Here is a 15,263-nt window from a genome sequence, read left to right on the forward strand (position 1 = left end):
ACCATCGAGCTCAAGCTGCCCCGGTGGCCCCCAGTCGCAGGCCACGCCTTTCTCCTGGCACTCCTGAACTGTTCTGCTGGGGTCTCCGAGGCCGGGGATTAAATGCGCACTCCCCACCGAGCTCACCCGGTGAGTCCTGCCGGCGGCCGGTGGAGTAATATTCCTGTCCTCTCTCCCCTCACAGACCACGTCTCGGTTGGAGGACTCGGGGACAGTTTTTATGAATATTTGATCAAGTCCTGGCTGATGTCGGCCAAGACAGATATGGAAGCTAAAGATATGTACTACGAAGCCTTGGAGGTAAGACAGGCGCCCGACTCTGCATGGGCGGTTTGGTCACTCCCCACCCGTTCCCCGAGGGTCCCTGAGAGCTGGGAGCCTGCCGCCCACCCACCTCTGCCCACCCCCGCCCCCCACAGCGAGCGGGCCCAAAGGAACCCCGCGACTGGCCCCTCCCCAGCCCGTCGCTCTTCACACCCTGTCTGTGACTCTTCTCAAACACCCTGAAATCGGGGCCATGTCAGCCCCTTCGTTTTACAAATGCACAACCCAGACTGAAGGCGGTGGAGTCATTTGTCCGAGGCCTGGGGGAAGCAGCAGGCAGCCTGGTTCAGAAACCACAGGGTCTGTGCTCCTGCTGTGTCAGAACCCAGAACACAGGGGCCCCCAAGGGAGGCGGCCAAAGCAAGACCTTCAGCCATCTTCCGGCTGAACCACGTAATTAGCACATCCAAGCTGGGAGGGGCCTCCCTCAGCGAGGCACCCCATTCTGTTCCTTCTCTTGATGGGGATGGACACCGGACTCTGGGCCCAGAGAGGAAGGCACTGGCTCAAAGTCACACAGCACAGAACGGGCAGAAGTCCAGGTCTCCAAAGCCAGCCGCCCGTCTCCGCCCCCCGCCCTCAGCTGGTCTGTTCATGTGGCGTGGAGTGAAGAAGGATGCTAGGCTCAGATGAGCCAAAGGGGCAGAGGCTGTGGGGCTGACGGGCAGCCAGTTAGCCTAGGCTATTCTGAAGGGGGAGTGGAGCCCAGCAGCCCACTGGTAAGATACCTTTGAGCCCAACGAGAGAAAAGGCAGGCTCCAGGCCTCAGTTTCCTGATAAAGTACATTGAGCAGGTTGGATCTGTTCTGCTCCCTCCTTGATCGAAGCCAGCTGGATTCCTTGCTCACCCCTCCCCGCTCTAAGTCAGTTCTTCCACGGCAGCCTGAATAGTTAAAAGTGCATGTCCCTCCCCGCACCGCTGCTCGGCGCTTGGAACAAACCAGGCTTCTCGCCTTTGCCCACGGTCCCTGACCTGGGCCTGCCAATCACCCTGACCTCTCTCTCTCCCCCTTGCCCTCTGAGCTCTGGTCCCCAGCCTCCCTCAGGCACGCCGGCTCTTTCCCACCTCAGGGCTTTGGTACCTGTTGCCCTCCTACCTGGAATATCATTCACGTGGCTGGGTCCTGCCTGTTGGTCAACTCAAAGGCCACAGAATTAGCCTTCCCCAGCTTCTCTCTCTCTCACATACCTTAGGCTCATTATTAACCGCCTTCACCTTTATCAGCATCTAAAGTGATCACACGTGTTACTTGTTCTCTCGTGCACGGTCTCTCTTCCTGAACTGTCTAGAACAAGGATCTTGTCTATTCATTGACTGTGTGCTTGACTCCCAAAACAGTGCTTGGTGCCTTGGGGGCGTACAGTCACTGTCTTATGAGCAAATGAATGGACAGAGGGAGGGCGGGAAGGAAGGACAGAGGGACGACTGAGTGGGTGGGTGGGTGGATATAGGTGGATGAATGGGGGTGGGCAGCAACTGGATCGGACAAGGCAATGGCACCCCACTCCAGTACTCTTGCCTGGAAAATCCCATGGACGGAGGAGCCTGTAGGCTGCAGTCCATGGGGTTGCGAAGAGTCGGACACGACTGAGCGCCTGCAGCGTCTGTCAAGGATTAGCGGTCAGGTCCAGCAGTGCTGCCTGGAGAGGCCCTTTCTGCCTTCCTTGCAGAATAAACAGAAAAGTTAACGAGCAGCCCGGTTCCCAGCCCTCAGGGCACACTGTAGTTGAGGCTTCAAGGGAAGAAATGGCCATGAATTATTTAAGCAAACGGGGAGCTTTATAGAAACACTTGATTGAACAGGAGAGAACTCAGCTTTGCTCTGGCATTTGATCTCCCCAATGAAGAGCCTGCAGTGTCTCTGACCCTGGGTAAAGGCTGGGCCTCTGGCGAGTTTGGGGCTTTGAAGAATTTTCTGGTGGTTGTCAACCTTGTTGGCATGTTAAAAATCACCTGGGGAGCTGTAAAATCCCGGTGCCCAGACTGCACCCCAACAAGGTTACTTTACAACCTCTGGGTTGGGACCCAGGCAACCACTGTCAAAGCCGCCTCAGGGCCTCCAGTGTGCAGGTCAGACCAATTTCCTGCTAGGGTGGGCATGGGGAGCAGGGGTTCAGACAGGCAGGCAGGCACACCCCTGGGGGTCAAGAGGAGAAAGAACGGGGAGTTTCTGTCCTTGTGGTCTCCTCCAGGCAGCTGTGCTGGGTGCCTGGCCTCATTTTGTCCCCTTCTTACAGGTAATTAAACTGAGGCTTAGAAAGGCCCAAGGTCTGGAGGAGGAAGGAGAGGGTAAAATGTATGGAAAGAGGAACATAGAAACTTACATTCAGTTTGGTCAGTCGTGTCCAACTCTTTGCGACCCCATGGACGGCAGCACACCAGGCTTCCCTGTCCATCCCCAACTCCTGGAGCCTACTCAAACTCATATCCATTGAGTCGGTGATGCCATCCAACCATCTCATCCTCTATTGTCCCCTTCTCCTGCCTTCAATCTTTTCCCTCATCAGGGTCTTTTCAAATGAGTCAGCTGTTTGCATCAGGTGGCCAAAGTATTGGAGTTTCAGCTTCAGCATCAGTCCTTCCAATGAATATTCAGGACTGATCTCCTTTAGGATGGACTGGTTGGATCTCCTTGCAGTCCAAGGGACTCTCAAGAGTCTTCTCCAACACCACAGTTCAAAAGCATCAATTCTTCGGCGCTCAGACTTTTAATATGCTGTCTAGGTTGGTCCTAACTTTCCTTCCAAAGAGCAAGCGTCTTTTAATTTCGTGGTGACAGTCACCATCTGCAGTGATTTTGGGGCCCAAAAAATAAAGTCTGTCAGTTTCCAGTGCTTCCCCATCTATTTGCCATGAAGTGATGGGACCAGATGCCGTGATCCTAGTTTTTTGAATGTTGAGGTTTAAGTCAACTTTTTCACTCTCCTCTTTCACTTTCATCAGGAGGCTCTTTAGTTCTTCTTCGCTTTCTGCCATAAATGGTGTCATCTGCATATCTGAGGTTATTGATATTTCTCCTGGCAATCTTGATTCCATCTTGTGCTTCATCCAGCCCAGCGTTTCTCTTGATGTGCTCTGCATATAAATTAAATAAGCAGGGTGACAATACACAACCTTGACATATTCCTTTCCCTATTTGGAACCAGTCTGTGTTCCATGTCCAGTTCTAACTGTTGCTTCCCGACCTGCATACAGATTTCTCAAGAGGCAGGTCAGGTGGTCTGGTATTCCCATCTCTTGAAGAATTTTCCGCAGTTCATTGTGACCCACACAGTCAAAGGCTTTGGCATAGTCAATGAAGCAGAAATAGATGTTTTTCTGCAACTATTTTCCTTTTTCAATGATCCAGCGGATGTTGGCAATTTGATCTCTGGTTCCTCTGCCTTTTCTAAATCCAGCTTGAATATCTGGAAGTTCACGGTTCATGTACTGTTGAAGCCTGGCTTGGAAAATTTTGAGCATTACTTTGCTAGCTCAATTTTTTTCTAAATTTTACTTTTTTTACCAAATTAAATTTTACTTTACCAAATTTTACTTTGCTAGCTCAAAATTTGAGCATTACTTTACATTACCATATGTAAAATAGATAGCCAGTGGAAATTTGCTATATGACTCAGGGAACTCAAACAGGGGCTCTGTAACAACCTAGAGGGGTGGGATGGGGAGGGAGATGGGAGGTTCAAGAGGGATAGGACATATGTATACCTCTGGCTGATTCATGTTGATATTTGGCAGAAAACAACAAAATTCTGTTAAGCAGTTATCCTTCAATTAAAAAATAAATTAATTTTTAAAAAAGAAAGGCCCAAAGCCCCCAGCAGCAAGTGTCACAGCCAAGGCTCAAACACAGGTCTCACTGACTCCAGATCCTCCACTTACCAGCTGCCAAATCACAGAGAATCCTGGCTGGTCTGACAGCCCCCTCAGGAGGGTGCAGACGGGGTGTCCTCCAGGAGGCAAAGGGAGGAACCATCAATGCCAGTGCTTAGCCAGAGTCTTGGAGCGGCTTCGTAACCATCCAGGAAGTATTGTTCCCAGTTTACAGATGATGAAAGAGAGCCTTCAGAAAAGTAAAGCAACTTGCCCAAAGTCATGCAACTCTCAAACTGCAGAGCTGGGGTTCAAACTCAGCCCTCTACTCTGTCTCTTGCTATGATTTTAGCCTTTCTACCGGTCAGTTGCCCGACTGTGCTGTCTCTTATCTTGCTTAGGGTTTTAGAAAGCTTTAGGGGTGAGTTTGAGTGAACTCTGGGAGTTGGTGATGGACAGGGAGGTCTGGTGTGCTGTGATTCATGGGGTCACAAAGAGTCGGACACGACTGAACTGAACTGAACTGGGGTTTGCTTTTTCACCTTTACATTTGCTTTTCTCAGTTATAGCTTCAGAGAGAGACTGGCCTGTCTTTTCACTCTTAACCAAGTTACTTCGTGTGGTGAAAGTATTAGTTGCTCCATCATGTCCGACTCTTTACGACCCCACGGACTGTAGCCCGCCAGGCTCCTCTGTCCATGAAATTCTCCAGGCCAGAATACTGGAGTGGGTAGCTATTCCCTTCTCCAGGGGATCTTCACAACCCAGGGATCGATCCCAGGTCTCCCACATTGCAGGCAGATTCTTTACCCTCTGAGCCACCAGGGAAGCCCCATTAACCCCAAACAGAAGTTAACCGATGGGAGACAGTCTTAAAGGTGCCGATTTCCAGCTGCAGTGCGAAGCTTCCTAGGATCTCCCTGGATGTCTGGGTTCTCTCCCAATTGTTGACAGTGGGTAACTGAACCAGGGTTCTGCACTCAGGACTAGCCCTGCCGCCCTTCCCCGCTCCAACGCATTAGCGCTGCAGAGCAGCTGCGGTGGACCCAGCTCTGCCCAGGAGCCAGGGTCCTGCAGCCCTGCAGGTCGCCCCAGTGCTCCTCCCAAGGAGACCAGTGCCCTGGCGCATCAGTCACATCATCAGAGCTTCCCCATCTGCTGCTCAGCGAGGGTCCTGCTGCCAGCCCACCAGTTTGGGCCTGATAGCCGAGGGCAAAGGAAAAACAGATCAAGGAACAAATGCTGTCTGAGCACCTCCCCTGTGCCAGCCACTGGCTGGTGGTTGATGGTGGTGGCTTCTGCCGTCACCTGGCACTCAGAGTCCTTGGATGGAGGCAGACGTCCCATAGAAACGTATACAGAAAGGAACAGGCACGTGGGGCCAGCACCCCATAGAGAGATAACAGGGTCGTAGAGTGACGGGGCCGCCGTGGGTTCGACAGGGGTATTCTCGCCAAGGAAGTGGCAGAGCTGGAGGTAGCAAGTTGGGGCTGGAGCTTAGGGGAGAAACAGCTGTTGCAACAAAGCCCGAGGCAGGAAAAAAAGGTCTTGGTGGAGGTCACCAGCGTTGAAACCATTTCTGACCTCACTCTGCAGCGTAGGACCACCCCCCTCCCCAAGCTTTTTTCTGTCTCATCCCCTTAACTTGTTTTATTCAAATGTTGATCATAACTCATGATTCTCGGGTGTATTTGCTTTTCTTGGGAAGCCTCTGTGCCCACCGGTGAGCTCCCTGGGGCCCAGGCCCATCTTCTGGGCTGTATCCCCTGCGTGGAGCACAGCACTGGCACTGAGAGTGCTCACAAAATGTCTTGGGGGCTGGGAGGGGGCACAAGGTGTGGCCAGGGCCAGAGAGGGAGGGAGTGGGGGTGGCCGGAGGACAGACTGGAAAGGAGTCATAATTGCCAGCCTCTCTGCTTTTTCTGGCAAAGAAGAACAGATCAAGGAACAAATGTTGTCTGAGCACTTCCTCTGTGCCAGCCACTGGCTGGTAGTTGATGGTGGTGGCTTCTGCCATCACCTGGCACACAGGGTCCTGGGATGGAGGCAGATGTCCCTAGAATCATATACAAATAGGAGCAGGCACGTGGGGCCAGCACCATATAGAGAGATAACGGTCGTAGAGTGACGGGGCCACCGTGGTTTCGACGGGGGTATTCTTACCAAGGAAGCAGCAGAGTTAGAGGTAGCAAGTTGCCAGAGGCCTCTTTATTAAGGCCTCTCTGCACAAAGAAACATGCTAAGCTCTGCAGACAGGTCACATTGAACCCTCATAACCCTGTGAAGTGGCTCGTGCTCTCTCCCTGATTTTATACATGAGGAAGTTGAGGCACAGAGAGAGCAGAGAACCGACCCAGTGTCACACAGCTTGGGGCTGGTGGAGATGCGGTTTGATCTGGAGTCTACACCTGGGAGCCATGTCCCTGGCGTTGGGTTAAACCTCAGGGTGCAGATCACAGAGTCTCGGAGGCCCTGCTGGACTTTTGTCTGAGGGCACTTGGAAACCATGGGAGGGCATTACACAGGCCCAAGATGCAGGCACGTGTGCTATTTACAGAGTGCATAGACCCCCCCATCCCACCCCAGAGAATAGAAGGGAGGGGACCATTGGAGGCAGACGCCTGGCCAGGCTCCTGGGGCAGGACCCATTGAGTGCAGTCCTGTGCTGTGTGGGTGGCTGCCACCATTACCTCTGTCTCCAGGGCTCCTGGAGTCCCATTGACTAACGGCAGGAAGTCAGGGGTGTGATGGCCTGACACCTACACCCTCCGCCAATATCCTGGGAGTCTTTCCTCAACAGCATCACCTCTTGGGGGAGCAGGAAGGGACTCTGAAAGCCCCTTGTCACCAAGAGGAGCAGCTGTCAGGTCCTGGAAGGAATCAGATATGGGCATGTGGGGGTCCTTGTCCTGATCCTGGTGTGGCGGGAGACCTGGGACAAGCCAATTGACCGCTGTGCCTGGCTTATTATGGGCATCAAGTGAGGAAGCCTCTGATAAGGGCTTGTAGGGGGCAGCTCTTACTGTCTGTGGTCCCTTTTGAGAATCTGATCAAATATAACTGATCCTCTTCCCTTGAAAATGCTCTAAAGTGTCACACACAATATTAGGGGAATTCTGGACCCCCTCGAGCCCATCCACAGGCCATCCAGGCTTCAGGTTAAGATTCCTTAACAGAGGATATGGGCTTCCCTTGTGGCTTAGCTGGTAAAGAATCCACCTGCAGTGCAGGAGACAGAGGATATAATGGAGAATGATAATAATTTTATGATTTTTTTTCTAAAAATGTTTGAACGTAAAGGATTTTTTAAAATCTGTGTAAGAGACTCCCCCTGGGGAAGCTGCCTTGTGCCCAAGCCCCCCACCCCACCTCAGCTGGGCGAGTGGCAGAAACTCCCGCCAGCCCCGCCGGGGACCACCCCCAGCCAAGGTCAGCAGGCCCCCTTTGTCTGGGGTGGAGGGCTGATTTGCGCTTGCTGCATCTCCGCAGTGTTCACTTTCCGGCCTCTCCTTTCCCTTCTCTTTGCCCTGCTCGTCCTTCCTCCCTGCCCGATTCCCACCTGCTCCCAGGCGATAGAGACCCACCTGGTGAATGTGTCTCCCGGGGGCCTGACCTACATCGCCGAGTGGCGAGGGGGGATCCTGGACCACAAGATGGGGCACCTGGCCTGTTTCTCCGGGGGCATGATCGCCCTTGGCGCTGAGGATGCCAAGGAAGAAAAGAGGGCCCACTACCGAGATCTCGCAGCCCAGATCACCAAGACGTGCCACGAGTCGTACGCCCGCTCAGGTAACCCTGCGAGGGGAAGGGGCAGCAGGGAAGACAGGCTGGATAGCAGGGGGGACTGGAACGACCAGGAGAGCGGCAGTGAGTGAAGGGAACACAGGGACTTAGGGGTGCCTCGCCTCCGGGGTTACGCAGACTCTGAATGCCGGCGTGCTATCCGTGCACCGAAATTGTCCTCAGTTTCAGGGAACCCAGTGTTGTGTTAAGCACTCTGCCTGTGCTGGGCATCATTCAACACCCAGCTCCCATCGCTGACCCTCACAGCACAGTTGAAGAAACTGAGGCTCAGAGGTGACCCAGCCAGGCTCCCACATGAGGGGCACAGAGCTGGAAACGTTTGCTTCCTGAGCCTAGCAGATTCCTTCTCCCTGAGCTCCTACCGTGCAACATACCCCGTCTTTCCTCCCTGGAATCCTCTTATTTAGAGGGTCTTACCACCTCCTGGCACCACCCCCATAATCACCTTCTGATCCAAGACCCCCTGGGAAGCTCAAGAGCTTCTGCACCATCCCCGCCAGCTCTCACGGCAGAACTGCCAAACATTAGACTCAGAAGCCACTGTTAGTGACCATAAGCCCATGCCCTCATTTTACAGGGGGAACACAGTGCCTACACCAAAACCACACTGCGCCTGAGCAGCTCAGCCAGGCTGGAACCCAGGTCTTCAGATGCCCCGCCCCACCTGTGTGCTGCCTCTCCAAACAGCGCCCCTCAGAAAAAGCCCCAGGCCACCCCACCCCAGGACCCCAAAAGGGGCCCACTGCTCTGAGTTGTAATCCCAGCCTTGGTTGGAGGAGAGGACCCACGCAAGATTTCCAGTAAAAAAAAAAAAATCCTGACTTGAGTACCACTCTGCCACTCACCCAGCTGGTGGCCTTTGTTTTCTCATCTGTTCAAAGGGAACATAACACAGGTCTCCTAGGCCCCATGGTAAGTAGTCAGCCTGCACCTTCAGCCAGCATTGTGGGAGGCGTTTGTTAACGGTCCACGGAAGAGAGTATGTGAGCGCAGCAGTGGAATCCAGAGCTCCTGGAGCTGTATTCAGGAGGCCAGCTATTGGCAGTGGGTCCTGAAAACTGGTCTTCAGTTCCCTTCAAAGAGCTGTCTCTGCCAGCACCATAAACAAACAGGAAATCTCAGGAATGAGAAAAAGCCTGCTATTTGCCGGGGACAATCAGCCCAGACCATAAGAGACAGTCTGCTTAACAGAGCGTGTTTCTGCAGCCAGCCCGGCTCCGCCACGGATGGCTGCCGCGGTCACTCTCACCCTCGCCCTGTTAGCAGCCTGGAGAAACGGCTGGGTTCTGATGGCCACGAGCGGCTCCGCCACTTGAGAGGATTGGAGGGGCCAGGGTCTGCCTAATTCCTCTTCTGTGAAGCCCTCCATGAATGAGTAGGATGTCCTGCAAATCTCCAGTGTGTTCCTGAGAAAAAGCAGCCCAGAGCGTCTAGGGGTTCTGAGCCCTCAGGGGAAGTGGGGAGGGCCATGTTAGGACCAGAGCTGGGCCCTCCGCTGACCGGACAGGATGGGCAGGCATTAAAGGGAAGATGATCTGACCTATATCCCCTAGATTTTGGACCTAGATAGTCAGACCCAGAAGAGAAAGAGAGAGGACAGCCTGGGGAAAGGGTCACACTCCAGCTCAGCCACAGCTTGCTGTGTTCAGTTCAGTTCAGTTCAGTCGCTCAGTCGTGTCCGACTCTTAGCGACCCCATGAACCACAGCACGCCAGGCCTCCCTGTCCATCACCAACTCCCGGAGTTCACTCAAACTCATGTCCATCAAGTCGGTGATGCCATCCAGCCACCTCATTCTCCGTCGTCCCCGTCTCCTCCTACCCCTAATTGCTCCCAGCATCAGTCTTTTCCAGTGAGTCAACTCGTCACATGAGGTGGCCAAAGTATTGGAGTTTCAGCTTTAGCATAAGTCCTTCCAATGAACACCCAGGATTGATCTCCTCTAGAATGGACTGGTTGGATCTCCTTGCAGTCCAAGGGACTCTCAAGAGTCTTCTCCAGCACCACAGTTCAAAAGCATCGATTCTTTGGCGCTCAGCTTTCTTCACAGTCCAACTCTCACATCCATACATGACCACGGGAAAGTAAGCGTCTTTTAATTTCATGGCTGCTTGCTGTGTTACCTTGGACAAATCACATAGCCTCTCTGATCCTCAGTTTCCACATGCCTGAGAGGCAGATAATATCTGCCTTAACCAAAACAACATTTTTTTAAGGATTGAAATAAATGGATGTAAAGCGCCCAACCCTTGAACTCATCCGTGGTGGCTGCAGTGGTGGTTATAAGAAAATGGGAACGGCAGCAAATTGACCAAAAACAGACAAGGACAGCAAAACCCAGACCTCAGCAGGCCTATATTCAGCTTCCTCTGCCTGAATATGTGTGCCTTCTGGGCAAATCTTCCCTCATCTCCACCTCAGCAGACCCCCAAACCATCAGCTCTGGAAAGGCGGTTCTGGAAAGTGTCAGAAGCAGTTCCCAGAGAAGGTGGGATGGGGTAGGAGTGGGGGGCAGGCAATGGAGAAGCATCATTGCATTAGCCAGTTAAAGAAGGGTCGACAGACAAGAGACTTTTACTTGGTTTTAACCCACTGTTCCCCAGATACGCTTAAACCTGCAACCCTTTCTTGGCTGAGCTCCGGTTAACATCTTAGCAGGACTGTGGTCTCAAAATACACAGTGACAGGCACACCACCCAAACCTTTGTCTCCCTGAACTGCTGGGACGTTCGTCTGGATTCTCAGGGTCTAAAACTGCCAAAGTTTCGAGGCCTAAGGGTCTTGCTTTGGCCAGTTTAGGCCAGGAGGGGAGCTATACCTCTGCCAGGCAGCTTATCAGGCAAATCAGACAGGCCAGCCCATGCCCATCCATCACCAACCAGTCCCGGCCAGGGCTTCCAGAGGCTTCCATCTGTCCTGGGGCAGCAGGGTCCTGAAGAGCTGGGAGGAGATGGGAGGTCTGACCCAGGCTCCCTGGTTGGTCATTTACCCACAGATACCAAACTGGGGCCCGAGGCCTTCTGGTTTAACTCGGGCAGAGAGGCCGTGGCCACGCAGACGAGCGAGAGCTACTACATCCTGCGGCCGGAGGTGGTGGAGAGCTACATGTACCTGTGGCGGCAGACCCACGACCCTGTCTACAGGGAGTGGGGCTGGGAAGTGGCAACGGTGAGTGGAGGGGGCGGTGGACCGGCAGCAGGTGCCGCTGACCATTCCCAGCCAGTGTCCAAATCCCAGAGGAAGGGCCAGCCAGGCTGGCGTCTGGCTAAGGCTGAGAGTGCAAAGGGTCAAGGTTGAGTTGCAGGGCCAAGAGTCACCAGCTGGGCAGAAGCAGGCCCAGAGCCTGTGAAGAGGGTTGAGTGCCCAGTAGTGTCAGTAGACTTAGGGGGCGAACACAGGGCAGCAGCCAGAGGCGACCCAGCACACACAGGGTCACCACTTTCTGACCTGAAGCCTGGACAGGTGGCTATCGATCACTCGTCTCAAACAGGAGCAGGCTGCCAGCTCACCTGCCTCCTCTCCCCAAAGCCAGCCCAACCCTGGGCCTCCCCTCTCTGGGTTCTGCTCCTCCAGTCCTTTCCCTCTTTGGGGCAGGTGTCAGAGGCAGGGTGGGGACTCCAGAAGATTCCTGGATGGATGCAGAGCTCCCTCTGTTGTTCTGCCCTGGCCCACTGCCCTGGGGGGCCCAGACCACCCAGAACACACGCTCTGACAGGGGGCGGGGCCTGCTCAGGCTCACAGACACGCTGCACTGGCCAGAGTCCCCTCCTTTTCTAAGAACCCTGGTTCTTGACCATTGAAGGCCATGTGTTTTGTCCCCCTGGGCCCCACCCATAGATGCTCAGTGGGTAAAAATTGCATTTCTGTGCAGAAGGCAGACAAGCCTCTGGCCCAAGGACTACTTCTCTACAGGGAATCCCTAGGGCGAGCCAAGTCCAGTCCCACATCCCAGGCCAGGAACATCACCCTCCCCTTCCCTGCCCTCTGTCCGCCACCGTGAGGGAGTCTGTCAGGCCAGTCTAGTTCCCCGAGAGGCAGAAAAGCTTCCTGTGAGTTCCCACCAGGTGAAGAGCTCAGGCAGGGCCCAGGGAGCCTGCTCACGCAGGGTGGCTGAACCCTGAGAGGAGTTTGGCCTGCTGCTCCCACAAACGCTGGAGTCGCCAGCCGAAGCAGGGCAGGGCGTGGGGGGATCCCATGCCTGTTAAAGAACTGGGCAGGCATGGGTCTTGGGGAGACCTCTCCTCTCCCCACATCAAGTCTGCCTTCCATTCCTTCAGGCCTTGGAGAAATACTGTCGGACGGAAGCTGGGTTCTCCGGGATCCAGGACGTATACAGTAAGGTTCCCAACCATGACAACAAGCAGCAGACGTTCTTTCTGGCAGAGACTCTAAAGTGAGTTGGGGGTTTGGCCGGTATTCTTTACAGAAGGCAGCTCCGTCTTTTCTTAGGGAGGCAGGGAAGCAGGCAGGGAGGGCAGGCTCCACCATCACCATCAGTCAGGTTCTGCCGTCCCAGGAGGGCGCCCAAGAGGGATGGGGGCTTATCCCACTCGGGGCAGGGGCCCTGGGCCATGCCAGTTTCTCCACGCAGATTGAGGTGGGCCAGACTCCACGCACCTGAGCATTAGCTGTGTGAGCAGTGAACTGCTTCAGCCTGTTCCTTAAGTTCTCTGTAAAACGGGCAGAGTATCACCATGATGGCGTCAGTACCGTCACCACAGCAGTTCAGCCACTGCGCCGTCCTCTCCCTTCTGGGTAGAAGTTGGCCTCCATTTCCTCGCAGTTTGCTAAAGCAGGTCCCTTGTGCTTTAGCCCTTCAGGATGTGTGGGAATGGTCTCTCCTTCCATTAGGGGAAGCTGGTTGTGGGGGAGGTGCAGAGTGGGGGCTGGGGGCAGAGGCAGAATGAAGCAGCTCTGTCTGGCCTAAAGCTCAATGTGCCCTCCCCCCGGTGTCCACCGCTCCTTCCCAGGGATGGGCCCTCTGGACAGATTCAGGGTCTGTGACCTCCCTGCCCCCTTGGGCACAGGCCTGTCCCGGAGGCCCCCCGAGCTCTGAGCACTGTTTCCAGTGGATCCCCCTTCCCCGGGGCACTGACAGTCTATCTTGCTCCCTCCCCGCTGGGCACAGGTATCTGTATCTTCTGTTCTCTGAAGATGACATGCTCTCCCTGGAAGACTGGGTGTTCAACACGGAGGCCCACCCGCTCCCCGTGAACCACTCGGACAGCTCTGGCCGGGGCGGGGGCTGACGCCCACCCAGGTCCCTGCTGCTCCCAGGTCACCTCTTCTGGATTTGGGGGTTGTTCTCAAACGGATTGGGAACGTGGGCCCCTGCCTGGCAGACCCAGCCGATGTGTTGGACGAGCAACTTCTTTTCCTCTGTGAGGAGACAGGACTTGGAGACGCAGAGATGTCACACCAGGCCCAGACATTCCTTTCCACAGAGAATTTCTGTGAAACCTGCTCTCTCTCGCCGTTCCAGGGCCAAAGCACCGGAGGTTTGCGTTGCAGCCTCGTGGGTTTGATTCACTTCCTTTCGTTCTGGCGGTTTATTGGGTTTTGCTTGATTTTGCCTTTTCTCTACATTTGTGTTTTATCACAGATTATAAATATAGTTTTCAAAATCATGTGCTTTCAAAACTGCTATCATCCTGATAAACTAAACCTTAAAGTGTTTGCACTCACACACACACACAAAATCTTGACCCTCATTTTCTATATTTTGAATTCCTTTTGCCCAACATTTACTATTTGTTCAATTATGTGTCATTTACCTTATAATTTGAGGAAGAGTTCCCCTTTGATTTGGGCCAGTTATGAATCACTAGTGCTGTTTTCATTACTGTAATGGAAAAATCTGTAAAGTTACAATAAAAGAGTTTATTGAATAAGAGATACAATTGGGTTCATTGCACATCAGTGACTCCTGGGGAAAGCACTGCCATGTTATCATCAGAAAGAATAATCAAGCAGCAGTTGATTTAAGGTATAATTTAGTGAAGATGCCAGCTTCTATTACCTTCCCTTGCATCGGCCCTATTGGATATTTATACTTACATCATGGCTTGGAAGAGACCCAGAGAGGGGCAGCAACATGCCCGAGGTCACACAGCCATGAAGGCAGAGGCGAGACCAGCCCCTGTGGTTTGCTCACCACCCCCATCCAGTGTTCATTTATTCCATCGTTCTGCAGCTACTTGGTGAGTGTCTGCAGGGGGCCAGACACAGGGACACAGCTGTGAGGGGAACAGTCGGAAGCCTGTCCCTCAGGGAGCATATAGTCAAGCAGGGAGACACAGACCGTGGAGCAGAAAGACTGCAGAAGCTCCTTGAAGTGCTCCAAAGGAGACAAACAGACGGAGGCACTGGCGCCGGGACCTACCTTAGAGGAGGGGTCAGGGGTTAGGGAGAGCCTCTGTGAGTGTATGACCTTCAAGCTGAGACCTGGGAGGGAAGAGTACCCCACAGATCTCTCCCCCTGACCGCCACCCAGGGAGCTGGCCATTCTTCAGGGCAGAGAGTTCAGGCCCCCACAGCTTGGGGAGAGTGTCTCCTCCCTCACCCTCACCCCTCGGCAGCGTGTCCACACAGTTGACTTCACAGGACGGTTCTGAGTCCATCTCCAGGCTCAGCCACTTCATTCTGTCTGTTAATGAAGCTGAGTAGCACCCTGGGATACTGAGACCCTGGGCCAGGTGACTTGGCTTTAAACCCCCACGGAGGGGGGACCTGGGCAGGTCTCCTGTCTCTGAACTTCTCTTTTCCACCAAGCGGAGGGTGGACCCTTCACCTCATAAGGTTCTCATTAGCAGAATGTGCCTGGTGCCCTCAGGCTGTGTGAGATGCTGCTTCCTGTTACGGAGACTCAGACGTTTCCAGCATCTTCTTAACAGTCCGAGCTACAAGGAAGCTGTGGCTGTAGCAGGAGCCCTGGCATTTGGTAAATAAGTTGTTGCCTGAACCCAGCAAATCACTCTTGACAGGCACCAAGAAAGTGTCCCCTGCTTGGGCCCATTTTTTTAAAAGCAAAACAGAGGAGTCATTATACAAATATTATAGAACGGTGAGGAATATCTTCATGGTAAGCTGAAAGAAACATCATTCCCCTTCATACCCTCCAGAATAAATGTTGTTGTTCAGTCACTAAGTCATTTCCAACTCTTTGAGACCCCATGGCCTGCAGCACACCAGGCTCCCCTGTCCTCCACTATCTCCTGGAGTTTGCTCAGATTTACGTCCCTTGAGTCAGTGATGCCATCCAACCATCTCATCCTCTGCCGCCCCCTTATTTTTGCTGTCAGTCTTTCCCAGCATCAGGGAAATA

General features: G+C 53.7%; 1 protein-coding gene across 2 annotated transcripts in view; it reads left to right on the top strand.

The window, feature by feature from the left end:
* Positions 1–13,839, top strand: part of MAN1C1 (mannosidase alpha class 1C member 1) — a 155,652-nt gene extending 141,813 nt beyond the window's left edge. For both annotated transcript variants that reach the window (XM_088843616.1, XM_055398634.2), the window contains exons 8-12: positions 185–300; positions 7,705–7,924; positions 10,935–11,107; positions 12,217–12,332; positions 13,068–13,839. In XM_088843616.1, coding sequence (XP_088699742.1) covers positions 185–300; positions 7,705–7,924; positions 10,935–11,107; positions 12,217–12,332; positions 13,068–13,188 — 746 coding nt within the window. In that variant the 3' untranslated portion in view covers positions 13,189–13,839. The remainder of the gene's footprint in view (positions 1–184; positions 301–7,704; positions 7,925–10,934; positions 11,108–12,216; positions 12,333–13,067) is intronic.
* The last annotated feature ends 1,424 nt before the right edge of the window (positions 13,840–15,263 follow it).

The sequence above is a fragment of the Moschus berezovskii genome, chromosome 2 (genome assembly GCF_049115385.1).
Source record: "Moschus berezovskii isolate FMDL1 chromosome 2, NW_MosBer_1.0, whole genome shotgun sequence".
NCBI lineage: Eukaryota > Metazoa > Chordata > Mammalia > Artiodactyla > Moschidae > Moschus > Moschus berezovskii.